The sequence below is a fragment of the Leucoraja erinacea genome, chromosome 3, assembly GCF_028641065.1.
Source record: "Leucoraja erinacea ecotype New England chromosome 3, Leri_hhj_1, whole genome shotgun sequence".
Classification (NCBI taxonomy): Eukaryota; Metazoa; Chordata; class Chondrichthyes; order Rajiformes; family Rajidae; genus Leucoraja; species Leucoraja erinaceus.
Window position 1 is genome coordinate 40,603,919 of NC_073379.1, and position 23,566 is coordinate 40,627,484.

A 23,566-nucleotide genomic window follows, 5' to 3' on the forward strand; every position below is an offset into this window, starting at 1 on the left:
GTGTGTGTGTGTGTGCGTGTGTGTCTGTGTGTGTGACTGTGTGTGTCTGTGTGTGTGTGTGTGTGTGTGAATCTGTGTGTGAGTGTGTGTGAGTGAGAGTCTGTGTGTGTGTGCGTCTGTGTGTGTGCATGTGTGTGTGTGTGTGTGTGTGTGTGTGTGTGTGTGTGTGTGTGTGTGTGTGTGTGTGTGTGTGTGTGTGTGTGTGTGTGTGTGTGTGTGTGTGTGTGTGTGTGTGTGACTGTGTGTGTGTGTGTGTGTGTGTGTGTGTGTGTGTGTGTGTGTGTGTGTGTGTGTGTGTGTGTGTGTGTGTGTGTGTGTGTGTGTGTGTGTGTGTGTGTGTGTGTGTGTGTATAATTTGAAAAATTCTCAGATTTTCTTTGTTAAAATTTGACTGCTGAATCTCTCTATATTTAAATTGTATTTTTTTTAATCAACAGCAAAGAGACATAAAGATGCAGGGAGCAGCCACAAGAGACACAACAATAAATAACAATAATTCTCATCTTTAACATTTAAATTGTTCTTATATTTTAAGTCATTCACATTTTAGACTTTAATAAATCATTTTTTCCACTTTTCATGCCTGCATGTTCTTCATCACAATGGGAACCTAATGGGCACGAATGGATGCTCTGTGAGAGAGCCACTAAGAGTGCATGCGGGATGTTGTGGGGAGATGGACTGAATCCGTAGGGGGGGGGAGGGGAATGGCAAGGAGCAGAGTGGGAGGGTGAAGGGAGCAGGGGCGACTGAGTGAACTGCCAGTGTACCAGGCGTGAGTGACTGCACTGCCAGCCCACCAGCCGTGAGTCACTGCACTGCCAGCCCACGAGCCGTGAGTAAGTGAACTGCCAACCCACCAGCCGTGAGTGACTGAAGTGCCAGCCCACCAGCCGTGAGTGACTGCACTGCCAGCCCACCAGCCGTGAGTAAGTGAACTGCCAGCCCACCAGCCATAAGTGACTGAACTGCCAGCCTAATAATCCATTCAGTCCACCCTTCCCCCTTCTCTCTCAGAGTCTGTCACCTGTTTTGGGCAGAATTTCTGGCAGTTTCTCAGCTGCCAGCCTGCCAGGTCTGAGTGACTGTACTGCCAGGCCTCAGTGACTGAGCTGTGTGGCCTCACTGACTGAGCTGCCAGCCCAAGAATCCATTCGGCCCACAATGTCCATACTATCCCTCTGGAAACCAGTCCCTTCAGCCCACATCACCCATACTAGTGCAACAGAAAGCCCCCCCCCCCCCCCCCCTCGACTGGCCAGCAATTTTGGAATTGGTAGCAGAGAGGTGGAATATTGCGTTGGGTGACCAGCCCTCCCGTGTGATGCTGGGACCCAACGGGTCCCACTTAGTCTAGTATAGACTAAATATTTTAAAAAATCTTATTTTAATCTACATCAGTGACAGTTTAGATTAATTAAAAATATAAAACCATGAGCTGCCAATTTTCCTCCAATCTTCTCATCTCCTGTTTCAAATGTAGTGATTCATATTAATGAATCACATGTAACCTCATACAAGGCCAGAAGAGGAGAGCTGTGTTCTCTGTGGTGGTGAAATCTCTTCACCACCACAGGGACCACAAGTCCCATTGTCTGCTTGTTCAGGACTTTGACATGGATTAATGAGACAGCAATCGAAAGTATAACATTGCCTCATTTTCCCCATGATTAACTGGAGGTCTAGATGCCAATTAAAGACACTGTGAACTGCAAGTTAACTTTCATAGAAAATGGAAAAACAATTTGGCAGTTAGAAAATGTACAAGTTCCAAAAACATTCAGTGCTCAAAAAGGTTGGGAAGTCCCATTCAGGCAGAAGGGCCTGTTCCTCCAAACAATTACATTTTTGACTTTTGACTCCAATCTGCCTTCTTTGGACCCACCTTTGTCTCAAAACAATCAATCAATCTCAACTCTGAAAATCTTAATTGTTCTTGGGTTCTGCATTTTATTAGCAAGAGTTCCAGATTTCCATATAACTCCATGTGAGCAACTGTTTCCTGATATCACCTTGGCCAGTCTAGGCATAAAGGCATATGGGCTACAACACCAGGCACATCTAACAATACAATGAAGGCTGCATTCACAATTTAAGAATAAGGGGTAGGCCATTTAGGACGGAGATGAGGAAAAACTTTTTTACCCAGAGAGTTGCGAATCTGTCGCATTCTCTGACACAGACGGCAATCGAGGCCAATTCACTGGATGTTTGCAAGAGCTAGATTTAGCTCTTGGGGCTAATGGAATCAAGGCATATGGGGAAAAAAGCAGGAACAAGGTACTGATTTTGGATGATCAGCCATGATCATATTGAATGGCAGTACTGGCTCGAAGGGCTGAATGGCCTACTCCTGCAACAATTTTCTATGTTTCTGCATGTATGTTAAATAGCAACTACGTAAGCACCAACTAATGAATCGAATCGAAGCTCTGCAGTCCTATCACATCTATTTGCGAATATATGTGAAAAACTAAACAATTAATGGGAAGAGAAGACTGAAAGAATATTCCCAGTGATAATGATGCCAAGGTCCAGCATCAGAGAAATAGAGGCAATCATGCACTGCAAGAATTGCTGAGTGATCTTAGCTTCATCTTCAAATCCACATCATTACAGAAACTAGGCTTTAATCAATTCACTGTAGATATCAAATCACGACTGAGAACACTGGATAAAGCAGATGTTATGGGACTAGAAAATGGCCCAGACCTAGCACTGAAGACATGTGCTTTAAAATTAGCTGCCCATCCATCCAATACTGCCACATATTTACTGTGGCTGCATGAGCTGGTGAGAGGTTGTGAGTGACTCATCTGTTAATTCAACAAAGCCAGACCATCAGCTACAAGTCAGGATTATGATGGAATTCCTCACACTTGGTTGGAGGAAAGCAGTTCCAAGACGTTTTCAAGACGTTCCTAAATTTGAGAAAATGCTGTGAATCTGACTTGATCAAGCTGGTCACCCTCAATACTGAGCTAAGATGAAATGGGATGAAGTAGGATTATGTGGAGTAAGAACACTGGTGTGGAATAGGCTACTTTGAATGACCCATTTCTGTGCTGGAAAGTTCAATGCAATTCTGTGCCAGAAGAAAGCAATACATAGATATTGACTTCAGAGGGTTAAGGGAAATCAAATACAACATCTGATCCATCACCAGGATCCTAGGGAGATCAATTGAGCAACACAGCATGAAAAATAACGTATAAATTTGACACAAAGATCAATACTTTTCATGTTATGATATTAAAGTGATATTAACCTATGTTATATGAGTATCATTTGCTAAAATTATGTGTTTTGCACATATTTTTAGTTTAATTTGGCATAGGATTTGAAAATGTCCCTGTGACTTTTCCATAATATTTTACATCAGTACATTTCAATGCTGGAGGATCTCAGCCAGTCAGGCAGAGCCTGGGATGGTATGAATAGACACCATTCTGGGTCAGGCCCCTTTAGTTTAGTTGAGAGATACAGCATGGGTTCAGGCCCTACGGCCCAGCAAGTCCTGACCGACCAGTGATCCCCCCCACATTAACACTATCCTGCACACAATAGGGACAATTTACATTTATACCAAGCCAATTAACCTACAAACCTGCACATTATTTAGTGTTGGAGGAAACTGAAGATCTCGGATAAAATCCATGCGATCATGGGGGGAACGTACAAACTTCGTACAGACAGCACCCGTAGTCGAGATCGAACCCGGGTCTATGGAGCTGTAGGTGCTGTGAGGCAGCAACTCTACCGCTGCGCCACCGTGCCGCTCTTACCATGTTCAGATTGGATTACATTTCAAAGGTTTGACTGTGCAGAAGCAATTCTTTTGCTACTTATCCTCCAGATGGGCCTCCTCCCATCCCACCTCACATCAACTTTTCAATCTGTTGATGACAGTTTTGGCTCCCCAGATGCTGCCTGATCTACCAAGATCCTCCAGCACTTTGTGGGTTGATTTGAAATGTATTGATGTAAAACAATATGGAAATACTGCTTCCCTGCATTGACTTAGTCATGGGGACATTTTAAATTCCATACCAAATTAAACTAAAGAAATGAGCAAACAAATAATTTTAGCAAATGGTAAAATTAACAGGTTAATGTACGCACTTTAATATCATGTCTTGAAAATTATTGATCTTTGTGTCAAATTTGTAATTTATTTTTGATACTGTGTTGGTCAATTGACAATGAAATGATGGTCTCTCCTCGGTCCTGATGATGGCTCGGATGTTGTAATTATTTCCCCTAACTCTTTTATGGCTCAAAAGTATTAAAATGGTCTCAGTAACTAACACATTCCAACACTCCATTATTATTTTTCCCCCATTAGCCTCCTCACCAGCTTTCTTTCTCATATTTAGTTCATGTTGGATTTTGTATCTCTGGTATCGTTGCCGACAGTGTTGCACCTCATGCCACGGTACAAAACATAATTGGAGCGATTTAACCATGACCATTGCAAGCAGTTAAGGAACTGTTATCTTAATATCTTTTGAGTTAAATCATGTTCACTGGGTATTCCTTTAGTCAAGTGAATTGTACAAGTGCTTTTTATTAATGAACTGGGATACAGGTACTCACATTTTGACATGGTCTGGATGGTGCCTTGGTATAACGTTATAATGACTTGCTTCGGGGCAACCAGATGTTCTAAAAGTTTGAAAAGAATCTTGCACCATTTAGTAAACACTAAAAACAAAACTTACCCCACACATTATGCACTCCATTGCTAATAACAACAGTTTCTAGTCAAATATTCACCGCAAGGCTGCTTGGCTAACTCGTTGATTCCCACATCATTTCCAGAAGCTGGAAAGAGTGAAGAGATGATTTTAAGCCAGACTGAGTGCAGAGAAGATTTACAAGGATATTGCCAGGGCTTGAAGGGTTGAGCTGTGGGGAGAATCGGGCAGGTTACGACTTTATTCATTGGAGGGAAGGAGGCCGAGGGGTGATCTTATAGGAGTATAAAATCATGATGGAAATAGGGCGAAGGCACAGAGAGTTTTTACCCAGGATAGGGGAATCAAGAACTAGAGGACATTTATTTAAGGTAAGAAGGAAAGATTTAATACAGACCTTAGGGGCAACTTTTTCACTCAGAGGGCAGTGGGTATATGGAACGAGCTGCCAGAGGAGGTAGTTGAGGCAGGTATTACACAGCATTTGAAAGACACTAGGGCACATTCATGGACAGGAAAGGTTTTGAGGGATATGGGCCAAACATGGGCAAATGGGACTATCTTGAATGGGGCATCTTGGACGAGTTGGGCCAAAGGGCCTGTTTTTGTGCTGTATGACTCCATGACTCCAAACAATCTACCCCAATTGGTAAATTGTTAAGCATCCTTCTATGTATTTATGGGAATATTGTGTAATGTACAGAACATTATTCTGAACCAATGTTCGTGTGTACTGAAGATCTGGCTCAATCAAATTAATCTAATTTTAATATTACCATGATTTTCATCAATGATGTGAATTTAAATATAGGGGGATTTTATTAAGGTGTTTGTTTGCTGACAACACAAAAATGGTTATCTTATTTGTTTCTGAGAAAGAAAACAGTGAAATGCAGGAAGATGAAGTGGGGAGTAAAGTGGATAATAGAATTCATCTGGAAAATTGTGTAATCTTAATTTTAAGAGGGCAAATGAATCTGCAATAAACCATAGGAAACTGAGAATTGCAGAAGAACATTGGGTTCCTGGAGTATGTGTACACAGATCCCTCATGTATTGGGACAGACAGATACGGTGGTTAAAATAGCAGAATGGATATTCTATTTATTGGCCTATGCAGAGATTACAAGGGCAGGGTCATTATCTATAAATGTGTAAAATGCTTATTTGACCAACATTAACGTATCATTTTCAGATGTGTCATCATGTTGGTGGTGAAAGGATGGGCTTCATGGGGTTGTTGCTAAGGCAGGAGAATTTAAGATGCAAGTAGAGATTGGCTAGACGGGATATGATTTTTTTCAGTGGTTAAGGGGAGATTTAGCTGCTATGTAGAAGCGGGAGTAAAGTGAAAGGTGAAGATCATTTTCACTCAATAGGGGGATAAGCAATCGGGGAACAGAAATGAAAGGCAATTGGTAGAAAGATAAATGGGGCAAATAATCCTTATTCTGTGTTGTATGACCCTATGATTGTGATTGTGAGAACCACAAAACCATGAGTTAATGTCACATTCCAGTGCACTGTGAGGGAGAGGAGGAGTATGTGCGATAAGGCTACACAAGCTCAGGATGTGTTTGGGTTCACATGATTTGAATAAGGTACTGAATAGGAACGATTATCCGACAAAGATAAACAAAGAAACTGAGCAAACTTCAGTGCCAAGACTAGATGTTGCCATGTAGAAGTCCACGGTGGCAGTTTGTTTGCAGTTTGTTCCACACGGGTAAATCTTCTGGCTTGATGACTCAAGCAAAACAATTCACAAAGGCTGAGTTCAACTGACTTGTTCACGTAAAGATCAGAGTGAATAACACACTCTTGCTTTGGGGAAAGACAGGCTGCTGCAGACACAGAGATTGACAATGACAGAAAGATGAGAGCTCTCGTAGATAGACATAAAGAGAAGCACTTGAAGTGTATTCTGCAGAAAGCAAATAAAAATAACAAAATGTAGATACTGAGAATTTAAAATTCAGTCCTAGATTTGTACAGCACAGAATCAGGCCCTTTGCCCCAATTTATCCATGTTAACTGTGAACTACACTAATCTCATTTGTTGGCCTTAGGCCTCTATCCCTCTTACTCATTTTCCATCCAACTATCTGTTCCAAATGCCTTTGAAACATGGAAACTGTATCTGCCTCAACCACTTTCTCTGACCGCCACTGTCTGTGTGAAAATCTTACCCCTCAGACTCCTTTAAGGTTCTCCCCTCTCACCTTAAACCTATAGATTCTTGTGTTAATCTCTACACCGCAGGAAATGAAACTCATTCTATCTAACCTATCTATGCCCCTCATAATTTTACCAACCTCTGTAATTTATATCACCTTAATGTATTGCAATATTTCTAACACCCCTTTCTTAACCCAGTCGTGTTTACCTATATCAGTGTACCCTTCCCCTAATTATCCCTCCAACACATCCTTCTCCCTGGTGAACACCAATGAGAGTTATTCCTGACTGCTCCCAGCATACAAGGAACCTATACCTTCCCCAGCTACTCACTTGTTTCTTGTATATGGTAAAAGATCAGAATCACACAAGATGTTGGTATTCTTAATCCTGCTTGTCAGGGCCTTTTCGTGACATAGAAACATAGAAACATAGAAATTAGGTGCAGGAGTAGGCCATTCGGCCCTTCGAGCCTGCACCGCCATTCAATATGATCATGGCTGATCATCCAACTCAGTATCCCGTACCTGCCTTCTCTCCATACCCTCTGATCCCCTTGGCCACAGGGGCCACATCTAACTCCCTCTTAAATATAGCCAATGAACTGGCCTCAACTACCCTCTGTGGCAGAGAGTTCCAGAGATTCACCACTCTCTGTGTGAAAAAAAGTTCTCCTCATCTCGGTTTTAAAGGATATCCCCCTTATCCTTAAGCTGTGACCCCTTGTCCTGGACTTCCCCAACATCGGGAACAATCTTCCTGCATCTAGCCTGTCCAACCCCTTAAGAATTTTGTAAGTTTCTATAAGATCCCCTCTCAATCTCCTAAATTCTAGAGAGTAGAAACCAAGTCTATCCAGTCTTTCTTCATAAGACAGTCCTGACATCCCAGGAATCAGTCTGGTGAACCTTCTCTGCACTCCCTCTATGGCAATAATGTCCTTCCTCAGATTTGGAGACCAAAACTGCACGCAATACTCCAGGTGTGGTCTCACCAAGACCCTGTACAACTGCAGTAGTAGACCTCCCTGCTCCTATACTCAAATCCTCTTGCTATGAAAGCCAACTTACCATTCGCTTTCTTTACTGCCTGCTGCACCTGCATGCCTACTTTCAATGACTGGTGTACCATGACACCCAGGTCTCGCTGCATCTCCCCCTTTCCCAATCGGCCACCATTTAGATTATTATCCGTTTTTGCCACCAAAATGGATAACCTCACATTTATCCACATTATACTGCATCTGCCAAACATTTGCCCACTCACCCAGCCTATCCAAGTCACCTTGCAGTTTCCTAGCATCCTCCTCACACCTAACACTGCCCCCCAGCTTAGTGTCATCCGCAAACTTGGAGATATTGCCTTCAATTCCCTCATCCAGATCATTAATATATATTGTAAATAGCTGGGGTCCCAGTACTGAGCCTTGCGGTACCCCACTAATCACTGCCTGCCATTGTGAAAAGGACCCGTTTACTCCTACTCTTTGCTTCCTGTTTGCCAGCCAGTTCTCTATTCACATCAATACTGAACCCCCAATGCCGTGTGCTTTAAGTTTGTATACTAATCTCTTATGTGGGACCTTGTTGAAAGCCTTCTGGAAGTCCAGATACACCACATCCACTGGTTCTCCCCTATCCACGCTACTAGTTACATCCTCGAAAAATTCTATAAGATTCGTCAGACATGATTTACCTTTCGTAAATCCATGCTGACTTTGTCCAATGATTTCACCACTTTCCAAATGTGCTGCTATCCCATCCTTAATAACTGACTCTAGCAGTTTCCCCACTACCGATGTTAGACTAACTGGTCTGTAATTCCCCATTTTCTCTCTCCCTCCCTTCTTAAAAAGTGGGGTTACGTTTGCTACCCGCCAATCCTCTGGAACTACTCCAGAATCTAAAGAGTTTTGAAAGATTATTACTAATGCATCCACTATTTCTGGAGCTACTTCCTTAAGTACTCTGGGATGCAGCCTATCTGGCCCTGGGGATTTATCGGCCTTTAATCCATTCAATTTACCCAACACCACTTCCCGACTAACCTGGATTTCACTCAATTACTCCAACTCCTTTGACCCGCGGGCCCCTGCTATTTCCGGCAGATTATTTATGTCTTCCTTAGTGAAGACGGAACCAAAGTAGTTATTCAATTGGTCCGCCATATCCTGGTTCCCCATGATCAACTCACCTGTTTCTGACTGCAAGGGACCTACATTTGTTTTAACTAATCTCTTTCTTTTCACATATCTATAAAAACTTTTGCAGTCAATTTTTATGTTCCCTGCCAGTTTTCTTTCATAATCCATTTTTCCTTTCCTAATTAAGCCCTTCGTCCTCCTCTGCTGGTCTCTGAATTTCTCCCAGTCCTCCGGTATGCTGCTTTTTCTGGCTAGTTTGTACGCATCATCCTTTGCTTTGATACTATCCCTGATTTCCCTTGTAATCCATGGATGCACTACCTTCCCTGATTTATTCTTTTGTCAAACCGGGATGAACAATTTTTGTAGTTCATCCATGCAGTTTTTAAATGCCTTCCATTGCATATCCACCGTCAACCCTTTTAGAATTAATTGCCAGTCAATCTTGGCCAATTCACGTCTCATACCCTCAAAGTTACCTTTCTTTAAGTTCAAAACCATTGTTTCTGAATTAACAATGTCACTCTCCATCCTAATGAAGAACTCAACCATATTATGGTCACTCTTGCCCAAGAGGCCACGCACAACAAGACTACTAACTAACACTTCCTCATTACTCAATACCCAGTCTAAAATAGCCAGCTCTCTCGTTGGTTCCTCTACATGTTGATTTAGATAACTATCCCGCATACATTCCAAGAAATCCTCTTCCTCAGCACCTCTGCCAGTTTGATTCACCCAATCTATATGTAGATTGAAGTCACCCATTATAACTGCTTTGCCTTTGTCGCAAGCATTTCTAATTTCCTGTTTGATACCATCTCCAACTTCACGTGACCTCTTACATCCCTTATAAACCTCAATGGACGTACTCGATACCAAAGGCCTGTAACTGATAAATGCTTCCTTCTGATTTCTGATTTAAAAAACCTTCACATAAAAACAAAAAAAATCGAGTCTTCAACCTGAAGTGTTAACCCAATTTCTCTTTCCACAGATGCTGTCCGACCAGCTGAATTTTCCAGCATTTTGTGTTTTTACTACAGAAACTAAACTTGAGATTGAGGTCGAAAATAAAGTGCTGGAGGAACTCATCGGCTCAGGTAACATCCGTGGAGGGAATTGGACAGACAATGAAGAGTCATCTGAAGAAAAGTCCCGACCCAAAAATGTGGCCGTTCATTACCTTCACAGTTAACGTTGAGTTCCTCCAGCACTTTGCTTTTTGCTCAAGATTCCAGCAACTGTGATTTCTTGTGTTTCCAGGCTGAGGGAGGTTTTGTTTTACTGGTTCATGCAGTCATAATGCAGCGGGTCAAATCAGATCCCACAAAAGTGAAGTTGGAAATATCAAGCCTGGTAAATATTGATGGAATCTTTTATATATTGAGATTTGTCGATGAATTAAGCTAATTCTGCCTTAACTAAGAGAGGTTGTGAATCAGAGGCAACTGACAAGGAAAGATGTTGAATGGTGTTGCATGGACATCTGTGAGCAGGTTGTCTAACAAGTCGAGGTGGTGGCAGCAGAGGCAGTAATTCTCAATTATAGAGAGTCGATGATACTACAAGCAGAGTGTCAAAAAGGGGACAGCAGTAATTATGTGAGACAACAAACCATATATTTTTAAAGCAGAACTCCAACAGAAGTTGAGGCATGCTGAGCTCAAATCGAAAAAGAACTACTGACTGTGACACTAGAGGTTCCAGCAGTACACACCATTCAGTAAGGGCGACACAGTGACCCAAGCAAGGTCAGCACGGTGGCGCAGTGGTAGAATTGCTGCCTTACAGCGCTTGCAGCGCCGGAGTCCTGGGTTCGATCCTGGCTACGGGTGCTGTCTGTACGGAGTTTGTAAGTTCTCCCCGCGACAGCGTGGGTTTTCTCTGAGATCTTCGGTTTACTCCCACACTCCAAAAACGTACAGGTATGTAGGTAAATTGGCTTTGTAAATGTTAAAATTGTCCCTAGTGTGTAGGATAGTGTTAATATGCGGGGATTGTTGGTCGGCGCAGACCCAGTCGGCCGAAGGGCCTATTTCCGCGCTGTATCTCTAAACTAAACTAAACTAGTACCAGAGACCCGGGTTCAAACTTGAGCTTGGGTGCTCTGTCCATGTGTTGTGCTTTCTCCCTGTGACCGTGTAGGATTCCCTTGTGCTTCCATTCAAACGCCTTCTGGTTTTCCCCCACATCCTAAAGATGTTCAGGCTGGTAGGTTGATTGGCTACAGTAAATTGCCTCTAGTGAGTCAATAAAGGGTAGAATCTCAGGGGAGTTGATGCGAATGGGGCGAGGATGAAACCGTGATTGGTGTAAATGGGTGGTTGATGGGGAGTGTGGACTCAGTGGGCCAAAGGGCCTGTTTATGTACTGTGTCTTTCTATTACTCTATGAGTATGTGGGAAAAGTAATCACTACCAATTGGAGACTGAATGTAGACATCTGATACATACATTGTCTAATTTTGAGGCAGCAGCATGTATATTGCCACAGACAGTTTGTTGTGTGTATATCATATTGCATGTATTACAGACTTCAGAATTATAGAACCAGAACAACCGATTGTTCCAAATGATCCTATTGTAGCAAAACCACTGAAGCCAAAGCTACAGATTAGCACATCACTTGGAATAACACTGCAACAATTGCAGGAGGTTCCAATGAGGAAGTGGTCAGACCAGCAGCAGAAGATTCCACATATAGCTATATTCATGAAGAGTCAAGGATTTGAGGAATATTTTTTCAGAGAAAAGAGGATGTTGGTACTAGATCTGTGAGTTGACAAATGCCAGACGAAGAACCCTCACCACACTTGTGAAGAACATCGGTGTGTGGAAAGCTCGTACATTAGCATACTGCCCAAGTATGAATGCAAAGGAGATAGACTTCACACAAAATTATGATGTGTGCAGATCTTTATAGGCGAGGCAACAGACATAGTCTTTGTTTGAAAAGGAAATGTTGGATATACTCTGGGCAGAGGGTGAGAATCTCTGCACAGTGCCAGCCAAAATCTACTTGATCATTTTTCTAAGAAATAGACTACCAGGATTAACTACACCTTCGGTTGTGATTTATGAACTGACGAGGTTATAAATATACATAAGCCCGCAATTTGCTATGGACGACTTTGCAAAGTTTACAATTGGGATTCACCCAACTAAACAACATGATCAACTATCCAATGAAATGGATCCAATGAATTAAAAGAAAAGGGGGAGAGCTATAAAAACAGCCATATTATTTCTGTTAAAAGGAAAATAAGCTCACATGGATCATAGCTCAGTGCCCTGGCGTATGGAAAGATATCAATGCCATAGTTCACTCCTCACCCTCCCGAGAAGCCGATGAACCACCAAACCAAAACAATACTGTAAACAACTGCAAGATTTTGGAAGCCCAAAGTTCCATCTGGAATGAGACAAAGGCAGAGATAGAAAGCACAGGCTATTTCCTACTGCAACAGGACAGCTATAATGAAATCTCTTCTGCTGCATGTAATGAAAATTCAACCACAACATCAACAAGAGAGTTAGCAGAAAGCTACAGTCAGCTGACAGTTGCCATGAACTGGATCCTGTGAAGTAAAGACTAAGGAGGGTGGAATGTAGCACAGGAATTGCCTCTTTGGAGGAAGAGGATTGGAAAACTGATGCCAAGGTGGTAACAGAGGATGCTCCAGAACCCTTTCTGCAGAACATGACACAACTCAGACAGGCTTTAATAAACAGCAATGAATGATAATTAGATTTGTTAGAATAGTTTAACAACCAGAGTGGCATTGTGGCACAGCTATAGAGCTGCTGCCTTACAGCACCAGAGGCCCGGGTTCAATCCTGACTATGGATGCTGTCTGTATGGAGTTTGCACATTCTATCTGTGACCGCATGGGTTTCCTCCAGGTGCCCCAGTTTCCCCCCACACCCCAAAGTTGTGCAGGTTTGTAAATTAATTGGCTTCTGTAAATTGTCCCTAGTGTGTAGGATAAAACTCGTGTATAGGTGATCGCTGGTCGATGGCTGATCGATTTGTTTCCAAGATGTATCTGAAAAACTAAACTAAAAATAAAAACCAAAACGTCTCATGTCCTTTATGGTGTTGCAAGTATTTAGTTGGATTAGAAACTTGGATGGAACCTTTATGCAGAAAGCACATTCTATGTTAAGGGGTAATTTAAATTGCGTGACCTGAAGTAGGGTAGCTAAAATGAAACCTCTTTCGCTACACGATGTAATGAGAAGTCATGATTCAACTCTATGGAACGTTAGGTAGATTAACTTTACGTTTTATTGAATGGTGAAGCTGAAATACATGTAAACAGATTTAAAGGAATCTAAGTGATGTAACACTGTCTCATTGTGGCATAACAGCCACAAGCATAAAGATCAGAGGTCAGAAGGAGTTACAACATGGAGGACAATTAGAAGGTAGGTTTGTAAATAGTTACAAATATTACAAACTTGTGTGAAAGAGAACCTCATTAAAAGGAGAAACAAACTATTGATGGGAGCATAAACACAACAGCTTCCTATAATTCCATTAATTTTTCATAATTCTTCTGAAGTTTCTCAATGGTCTTGGTTCTCCTTATCTTTGTCACCTCCCCCAGCCTTACAATAACCAGGATATTTCTGCATTCTTCCCAGGTTTTGTACTTTCACAACTACTCATCATGCCTGCATCCATCTGTGTTCTTAACCTCTCTTAAACCTCTCTACCTCTCTTGTTATTTAGTATAACTGTCAATAGCTGCCCTGTCCTTATGGGATTAACCAAATCACTTTTGTTATTCTTTTCGAAGATGTCGTCAACATAGAGAGGCTAGCGTTTAATTCTTGATGCAGGAGTTCTGATGAAGGTACCCGGTAGTGAGTTCCAAAAATTAGATCTAGCGATCATTAAAGAACAGGGATACATTTAGCACAGTATATGCCTTGGAAGAGAACTTGTAAATGATGGCATTCTGATGGGTCTACTATCCTTCTAGGTTTAAGAGTTGGAGACACAAGAAACTGCAGATGCTAGAATCTTGAGAAAAACACAAAGTGCTGGAGGAACACTTCTTTGCCTCCTGACCCACCTGGTCTAACCTTTTTTTTTAGACATCTGCTCTACCATCAACTATTTTCTGTCATTGACTCTGCTGTGACCACTTTGGATGCCACACTATTCAACATCTTTCTTTGGAAGGGTTTCGGCCCAAAACGTTGCCTATTTCCTTCGCTCCATAGATGCTGCTGCACCTGCTGAGTTTCTCCAGCATTTTTGTGTACCTTCATCTTTCTTTGTCAGTTGGTTCTGATTCACTACCTCACCTTATTAAGGTAGAATTTGCTTAATTCATTGACAAATCTCAAGAAATATTAGATCCCAGCAATATCTGTCTGGATTGGCATCCCATCATTGCCATCATTGCCTTTACCTTTGCGGGGTCTGGTTTTGAGCTGCTACAGGACTTAATGATCCAGGAAGAAAACCTCCCTCACTCAAGACACAAGAAACGCCACAGCCAGAGTCAAACTGAAGACAAGTTCCAACTCAAAACGTCATATGTCCATTCGCTCCACAGATGCTGCCCGACCCACTTATTATGATATGATAACGTTCCTGAGGGTAAAAAACATGTCACTGGTGCTGCATGGTTTTTTCACAGATGTACCTGCTTTTCAATTTAACCAGGGCAAGATCAGGTAGGTTTACTTTTGATACTGAGACAGTTACAGCCAACCTTTGATCCCCAGCAAGTAAATACTGCAGGAGGGCAATTTTATCTAGAGTATCTGCCAGAGGTGTGATATCATCCACGCCTTCATCTCCTCCCGACTGGACTACTGTAACTCTCTTCTCTTTGGCATTAATTCCAGCAACATCAACCGACTCCAACTGGTCCAGAATGCAGCCGCCCGACTCATTACCCACACCAAATCCTGGCACCACATCACCCCAGTCCTCAAAGAACTTCACTGGCTTCCCATTTCCCACCGGATCATCTACAAAATCCTGGTCCTCACCTACAAAGCCCTCAACCACTTGGCCCCCCCTTATCTCACTGACCTCCTCTCCCCCTACCAACCCTCACGGTCCCTCAGATCCATTTCAGCCGGTCTCCTCTCCATTCTGAAATCCAACCTCTGCACTTTTGGAGACAGAGCCTTCTCCAGGGCAGCTCCCAGGCTCTGGAACTCCCTCCCACAATTGATCCGAACTTCTGAGTCCCTCACCATCTTCCAGTCCCGCCTCAAGACCCATCTCTTCACCTCTGCATACCCTTAGTCCCATGTCCCCCTCCCCTTTGCATCTCTGTCTTACTGCTCTATTTTGTTTTGTTCTTGACTCACCATGTAAAGTGACTTTGAGTCCTTGAAAAGCGCTATACAAATAAAATGTATTATTATTATTATTATTATTGTATCTCAGCCACATTTAACCTACATAAGGCTCAGAAGACAGGCTCCTATGAAGCTAAAGGAGGGGTCTTTCAATTATACTCATTTCTGAAGGCAGAGCACAGTACTAACACCATTTCCGAAGAGAATGTGTTCTTATTTTGATGCCTGCCACTACAATCACAAACTGTTAATGTACAAACAAGGATTAAAATCCCTTACTGCAGCACCACCTACAGACATGAATTTATATAGAACTTTTCATGGTATCATAACATCCCAAAAATACAAACAAGAAAGCACTTTCCAAACCGTAAATACACCAGGTTCCCACAAAAAGCAATGAACAAAAAACTAGGGACAATTTTCTGCTCTTCTTTTTCAAGCATTAGACCTATACAGCACAGAAACAGGCCCTTCGGCCCAACTTGTCCATGCTGACCAAGATGCATTACTGAGCTACTCCAACTTATCAATGCATGACTCATACCCCTCCAAACCTTCCCTATCCATGTTCAATCATCTGCTAATGTCACAATTGCTAAATGTCACAATTGTACCCACCTGTGGCAGCTGTGTGGAAAAAGTAGCCCCTCAGATCTTTTCAAATCATTCCCCTCTCATCTTAAAGCCATGTTTAGACATTGTTATAGATCACTCTACTCTGAGGAAAAGACTGTAGCTATTCACTTTATCTAGGACCCTCACCATTATGTAAAACCTCTATAAGGTCACCCTCTGCTTTATACGCCCAAAGAAAAAAAGATCCAGCCTCTCCTTATCACTCAAATCTTCCAGACTTAGTAACATGCTCATCAATCTTTTTTGCACCGTTTCCTATGTAATGGCATCCTTCGGTATAACAGAGCACCTGAACAGTACATGGTGAAAATATGGAGCTGATTGTGGTGAAAGCATTAAAATCACAACTTAGGCACGGGCCACATTTGGAAGAGCACAGGGACATTGCAGGGTTGAACAGAGAAAGGAATGGACAAAGCCATGGAGGAATTTGAAAACAAAGGAGGATTTCAAAAGGAAGTCATTGCTGAACTGGGAACTAATGTAGGTAATCACAGGAGCAATGAATTGAATGGGACATTGGTACAAGTTGGACACATGAGGCAGAGTTTTGGATGACTACAAGTTAGTGAAAGTAGAAACAGAAGGAGTGGAAGAAGAGCATTGGAATAGTCTGTCTAGAGGTAGTCAAAGGTATGGATGAAGATTTCAATGACTGGTGAGCTGAGGCAGTGACACCAGGATTTTCGAATGAAAATTTGGTGGGTCTTCAATATAGCTAAATTATAGCAAAGCAACATTATACAAATTTACAATAGTTGCCCCCTCCCTGCATAACTTGTACTTTTGTGTTCAATAATCAGAGGTCAATGTGATCTTTATGTACACGAGAATCCCATTTAAATGAAAAGGAGTATAAAGTTGAACTAAATTTACTTCAAAATAATTGATTGTAAAAATGCAAGGAAAATTAAACAAGAATTTTTGTTTTGCTGATGAAGGAATTCAACATATATTTGCGATCTAATCATTGTCCTCCTAACCTTCTCTAACCTCCCAGTATATGATTGATAATGTACTTTGTGCAGTAGTTTCAATCACATTGATAGGCTTGATAATGAACCTTCCAAGCTCACATGAGAGATGATGACAGATCCAAAGGAATTACAGATGCTGGAATCTTGAGCAAAACCCAAAGAGCTGGAGGAACTCAGCGGGTCAGGTGGCACCTGTAGATGGAATGGTCATGGATATTTTGGGGACAGGTCCCTTCTTCAGACTGGAGGGAGAGGAAGGAAGGGTGCAATTACATTGCTTTGCCAGCATCCTTCACTTTGTGTTTTTGGAACACAAATACAAAGGAAAGGGAGTAGAGCTACAGCACAGGAGCTACACCCTGTGCACCACACTCTGAAGGGTCGATTTATTTTCTGCAGATTTCACAACTGCACATTCTTCTGATACAGAACCAAAAGAACTACCCACTGAGCGGTAGTTCACTATCAACATAATTAAGAATTATATTTACTAAAATGTACTTTACCCTTAAATGCCTTAAACATACCTCTCCAACATTTCCTTTATTGTATCTTTCATATCCAATATTGGCTTTTTTCCCCTTAGTCGATAGTCATCCTTTAAATTAATTTGTGACATAAATGACTCTGTTGTGGTCATCCACTCCTGCAACACAATGTGATCAGTTGTTGATGACATCTGCCTCTGCTCTATTTTGAAGTATTAATTTGTCCCAGGTAATTCCCGCAACCCCAAATTTCAGCTAATTCTGATCAACGTGTAAGAACTGGAACGACGTGAATTTACTACATTGAACCCTGAGATGAGAATGTCAGAGTGATTGAGTACGATCGGCCTCGACTCAGTGGGGTTTAAAAAAATGAGAGGTGATACCATTGAAACATAGATTTTGAGAAGGATTGATAGATATTCAGATTTTTTTTCTCAGGGCAGGAGGTGAAATGCCAGGGGATCACTGTTTCTGGTTAAAGGATTTCAGATTAAAGATGAAGAGAAATTTATTTTCTCAAAAGGATTGTGAATCTCTGGAATTCCCAAGCCTAGATGTTCATTTCAAGAACGAGACCACTGGATTTTGCATCAGGAACATGGGGTCAGGCTGGAAATAAAACTTGAAGTAAATAAACAGACATGATATTCCTGAATGACAAGGATGTGTCAAATGGTGGCTTTAAAGAGGGCAGTCACTCCTCGAACTGTTCCACCATTCAATTAGATAACAGCTGATCTGCATTTTAATCCTATCAATACATTTTGATACCGTAACTCTTAATACCCATGATGGCTCATCCATCTTCTCCAGCGCTGTGACACTCGCTCAGGAGTACACTGGAGCAACAACTGAGATTTATTTTATGACCAAGCCCCATAAATTTAATGAACTTGTTACTTTCTGTCTCACAGCTGAGTGATCACTAATCACCGAGTTGTAACAAACAGAGCCCGCCCGTAGGGATATGTTATCCACATAAATAAAAGTATGTTTTGTCGTGCCGTTAGCCTAATAAAATGTCCCAAAGTTCTTCACAGGAGCAACGGTAGAGGAGTTTAATGTCAATGACTACTACTGCTAAGACAATGCTTATTTTAATCGTGAGGTTGATATGCTTTTGTTAACTGGAGAATACGTCTTAGAGTCCAAGAGTCATTGAGATATAGAATGGAAAGAGGCCCTTCGAGGTTCTTGAGTCCACACCAATCATCAACCACTAATTCTATCCCAACACATTCTATTCTCCGCAAACTTCCATTAACTCCCTCCATCCTTGCCCCAGGCTCCACCACTCAATTGCACATGCGAGGCAATTTACAATGGCCAGTTAAACGAATGACCCACACATCATCAGGATGAGGTCACAAACCAGAACATCCAGAGGAAACCCATGCAGTCACAGAGAGGATGTCCATCCTTCACATTGGCAGGGCACCCGAGGTTAGGATTGAATCCAGTTTGTTACATACCGTGAAGTAGCAGTTCTACAGCTGCGCCATTGTTGGGAAAAGACGCATGGAGTTAAGGTGCAGATCCGCCATTTTTACTGAATGGTCAAAAGAGGTTGTTGGAAGGACTAAGAGGAATATGAAAAAAAACTATGCATCAGAGATACTATCCTGCATCCTTCTGCAGGCATCAATGGCATTTCCACCAGCACTCCAAACCCTCAGTATTGACACTAGAGGTTTCTGGAGCAGCGAACCCACAATCTTTCCATCTGCTGATCCATTGGTAGGAATCAGAGCTCACTATTTTCAAAGTAGTCGTTTAGTGTCTTCTTACTAAAGACACTTAAAAAGCATATTTTTGGGTGGCACAGTGATGCAGCGGTAGAGCTGCTGCCTTCCAGCACCAGAGATCCGGGTTAGATTCTGACTACGGGTGCTGTCCGTATGGAGATTGTACATTCTCTCTGCGACTGTCATGGTTTTTCTCCAGGTGCTCCGGTTTCCTACCCCATCCCAAAGACATACATGTTTGTAGGTTAATTGGTTTAGGTAAAATTGTAAATTCTTCCTGGTGTGTAGGATAGTGTTAGTATATAGGGTGATCGTGGTTGGCACGGACTTGGTGGGCCGAAAGGCCTGTTTCCACGCTGTATCTCTAAAGTTTAGAGTCTAAAAATCTAATGTCCTACCAAAACACGACAATCAATATTTATTGTTTAAGAAGGAACTGCAGATGCTGGAAAATCGAAGCTACACAAAAAAGCTGGAGAAACTCAGCGGGTGCAGCAGCATCTATGGAGCGAAGGAAATAGGCAACCCAGCTTTTTTGTGTACAATCAATATTTATTTATTGACCAGTCTGAAGAAGGGTCTTGACCCGAAACATCTCCTATTCCTTTTCTCCAGAGATGCTGCCTGACCCACTGAGTTACTCCAGCATTTTGTGTCTATTTTCGGTGTAAACCAGCATTAGCAGTTCCTTCCTACACAATCAATATTTCATTGCCGCTCAAAGGCTGTTGTTAAAATGGGGAAAATGTTTACAAGCATCTTTTATTGGCAGGATTATACCCATAAATCTGCTGCCAAATTTTAAGGCTCAACTGAAACTTTTGCCCCAAGCAAAAATAAATGTCACCATGTTAAAATGCAACTGGTTTTGTGTGATGGATATTGGGCAAGCTGGTTCAAGGTTAAGTTTAATTACAGGTCAATTTACTTATTTATTACTCTGATTGATTGCTTACCCCATCACTAAAGTTTGAAAAACGTTTATATGTTGATCGGTGCAGGTTTTTCGCCTTTCCCCGTGGAATTGCATCTACATCATAATCCTTGGGTTCTGCCTCCCTGTGCTGGTACCTGCAGAGAAATTACTTATTAGAGCAGTTTCTATTCTATTTTGAAGATGATGGGCTTTCTCCCCAAATGCCAGGGCCAATGTTAACAACACAACCAATTTTTCTAGAGACAGGCAATCCGATTATTTCATATTGCTCTGTGTGTAATCTTACTATATGCAAGTTCTTTGCTGTTTCCCACAAGTGGGACGTCTGAACGATTTCCATCGAACAGACATTAACTAGAAATATAGTGAGAGATGGGGCAGTGATGCGGTAAGAAGGTTGGTGGTGATGGTTAGAAATGTGCCGTGATGATGTTGAAGGCAAGAAACAATCTAATTAATGCTGGAACAGTCCTAAAGAGCCGAGTGGCTGATTTCCATTCCCATTTTTTTAAGCATAGCTTCAAGGTCAGTTGAAATTTTAAAGGAGATCTACAGAGCAAGTATTTTTTTTAATACAGAGATTGGTGGGTGCTTCAAAGAAGCTGCCAGGGGTGGTGGTGGAAGCAGATACAATGTGGTGTTTTAGGAGGCTTACAGATTGACAGATAGGATATGCAGGGAATGGAGGGATATGGAGTTACATAGAAACATAGAAAATAGGTGCAGGAGGAGGCCATTTGGCCCTTCGAGCCAGCACCGCCATTCATTGCAATCATGGCTGATCGTCCCCAATCAATATCCCGTGCCTGTCTTCTCCCCATATCCATTGATTTCACTAGCCCCTAGAGCTCTATCTAACTCATGCAAGCACAGGAGAGGAATTTAACAAGGTAAAATATTAAGGCCTGACATTGTGGGCCGAAGGGCCTCTTCCTATACTGAACTGTTTATGCTCTTTGTCTCCCTGCCCTTTGATGGTTTGATCTAGTTGCAACACATTAGCCCCGGCAGCATAGAACTACCTGTACTGTATTTCAAAATATTAAATCCTAATTTAGCAAAACAATTGCTGAAATTCTTGGCACTTTACATTTAAAAACATATTCAAAGTTTTATGAGACTTTTTCAGATTTAAATACATACCAATTGCAGACTAGGACTGGTCTGTCATACGTCTTTTGAGTTGAGCGGAGTGTAAGAGAGCCTTTGCGATCATCATTGTCAATTCCACTGTCCATTTCTTCTAGTTCCTCTGCCTTTTTGACTTGTTTCTCTTTTATACACCTCGTTTGTTCCCACTCAAATACTTGATCGTTCTCTGCTCCTTTTTCTCTCTGCTCCACTAGAGTACGCTGTCTTTGCCCTTCCCCCTTGATCCTAATGTCCTCTTTCCCAGTGTCCGAGCTACTGACTGCTCTCAAAGCTTCTCATTACATATCTCTCTTATCCTCTGGTCATTCCTGGCTGTTTTATTTAAGTACCTAATCTGCCCCTCAAGGCTTTAGTTGTATTTTATCTCTCTGTAACTATAATTTGTTTCCTGTCCTTTCTTAACAAGTGTTCCTATTTTGACCTTCCTTGATTTTCACTCGTTTTCACTTTGGGCCTCAGCTCGTTTCCATTTGACATCACTTTCAGCTTTGCTCTCTTTTTAAATTGTCTCAATATTCCTCAGTTACCTCTCTATTCACCTCTCTCTCCACTTTCAGTACTCACTCACTTTCTCAATTCTCTCCTCTTCCTATCTCATTCTCATTTTACTGTCCCTAATACCTGACACAATTATCTTTATAATTCTCAGAGATCTCTCTTTCCTGAAGTTTTGTATTCTGTCTCCTATCTCAAGCTCAGATGTTTCCTGTGATTTCTCCCAGCTGTCTCTTAGCTCTCAATTATCTTCTCTCTCTTACTCTTATTTTGATGTTGTCTCTAATCCTTGCTCAGTTACCCCCCCCAACCTCACTGCTCCCCCTTCCCTCTGTTTCCTCCCCTGCCACTTTTCTCCCTATATCTGCTCACTGTCAATCAATTTCTCCTCAATCTCACTCAGTTATCTCCTCTGCCTTCACCTCTTTCTTTTCCTACTCTTTTTGTTTTTCTCTCCTTTCTGTTTCCCCTATTTATTCCTCTCTGTCTGCTCCTCTTTCTCTTTATGAACTTATTATTCAGAGTTTTCTCCTCTCTTCCTCTCTATTTGTTTTCTCCTCTCTGGCTCGCTTTTTGCCCAAACTCTCCTCCGTGTCTCTCTATGAGACCGTCTCTGTTTTCCTCTCTGAATCTGTTTTCTTCCTTCAGTGTTTTCTCTTCTCTCTGTCCACCTCTCTGTCTACTCTCTCTCTGTCTGTCCACTCCTCTTTCTCTGTCTACTCTTTCTCTGCCTACTCTCTATTCTCTCTCTGTCTACTCCTCTCTGGATACTTCTCTCTTTCTATCTACTCCTCTCCCTATCCGTCTATAGTCTCTCTCTCTCTCTCTCTACCCCTCTCTCTGTCTACTCTTTCTCTATTTCCTCCACTCTTTCTTGTATCTCAATTGTTTCCTATATATCTGTTGTCTCTCTCTTATCACTGTTTTCTTTCCTCATTGATCCCTATCTTTCTCTCAGTTGTCTCCTGTCTCAGTTGTCTTTCTTATCTCCCAATGGGCATCTCCTTTCTCTCTCAATTATTTCCCTTTGTGCCTAATTCAATGTGCCTTTGCCCCTGATACTTTCCTTTATTTATCACCTTTTTATCCCTCTCTCAGTGATCTCCAACCCCTCCCAGCATTGAATGCTCTCCCCGTTATATGTTTTTCTCTCTTCTATCTCAGTTGATTCCTATTTCGCCTTTTCTCTCTCAGCTCAGCTGTCTCTCAGATCTTGATTTTGCTTGATTGCATCTCTCTCTGGGTTGTCTCCTATATTCTCTCTCATATGTACCTTATATCTCTACATCAGTTGTTTCTGATCACTTCTACCTCAATCCCAACTCCCTGGGTTGATTGGTTTCTCTTATATGTCCCTCTTACTTCTCTCACTTTTTTCTTCTCTATCTGTATCTTATATCTTAGATTCCCCCCTTAGCTATCGCACTCTCAAATCTATTCCTTATTCTTCTTCCAGTTACCAATTCCTAATTCTCTCAGTTGACTTGTCTCTCTTGGTTCCCTCTTATTTCTCTCAGTTCCCTTCCACCTCACTCTCGGTTGCCTCTGAGCTCTCAGATGCCTCTTATCTCGGTTATCTTCTAGCTCAATCCCATTGACTTGTCCCTTACTGTTAGTTCACTTGCACCACAGCGGACTGACTGTGCCCTGGGTGATCTCCCACGGTCAAGTAGTGCCGCTTTTACGTTGTGCTTACGAGGCGCCGGTCGGGAGTTGTATCACAAGGAGGAAACGTCACCGAAACAAAGGTCGACTTGCATGTAAAGAGCAAAACCCAGCG

The 23,566-nt window shown here is 42.0% G+C and overlaps 1 protein-coding gene across 1 annotated transcript in view; it reads right to left on the minus strand.

The window, feature by feature from the left end:
* LOC129695509 (cilia- and flagella-associated protein 95-like) overlaps positions 1–22,088 on the minus strand; it is a 31,560-nt gene extending 9,472 nt beyond the window's left edge. Inside the window, exons 1-4 of the mRNA XM_055632486.1 lie at positions 21,283–22,088; positions 20,159–20,273; positions 17,494–17,612; positions 4,597–4,665 (exon numbers count right to left, since the gene is read on the minus strand). Coding sequence (XP_055488461.1) covers positions 4,597–4,665; positions 17,494–17,612; positions 20,159–20,273; positions 21,283–21,377 — 398 coding nt within the window. The 5' untranslated portion in view covers positions 21,378–22,088. The remainder of the gene's footprint in view (positions 1–4,596; positions 4,666–17,493; positions 17,613–20,158; positions 20,274–21,282) is intronic.
* Between the last annotated feature and the right edge of the window lie 1,478 nt (positions 22,089–23,566).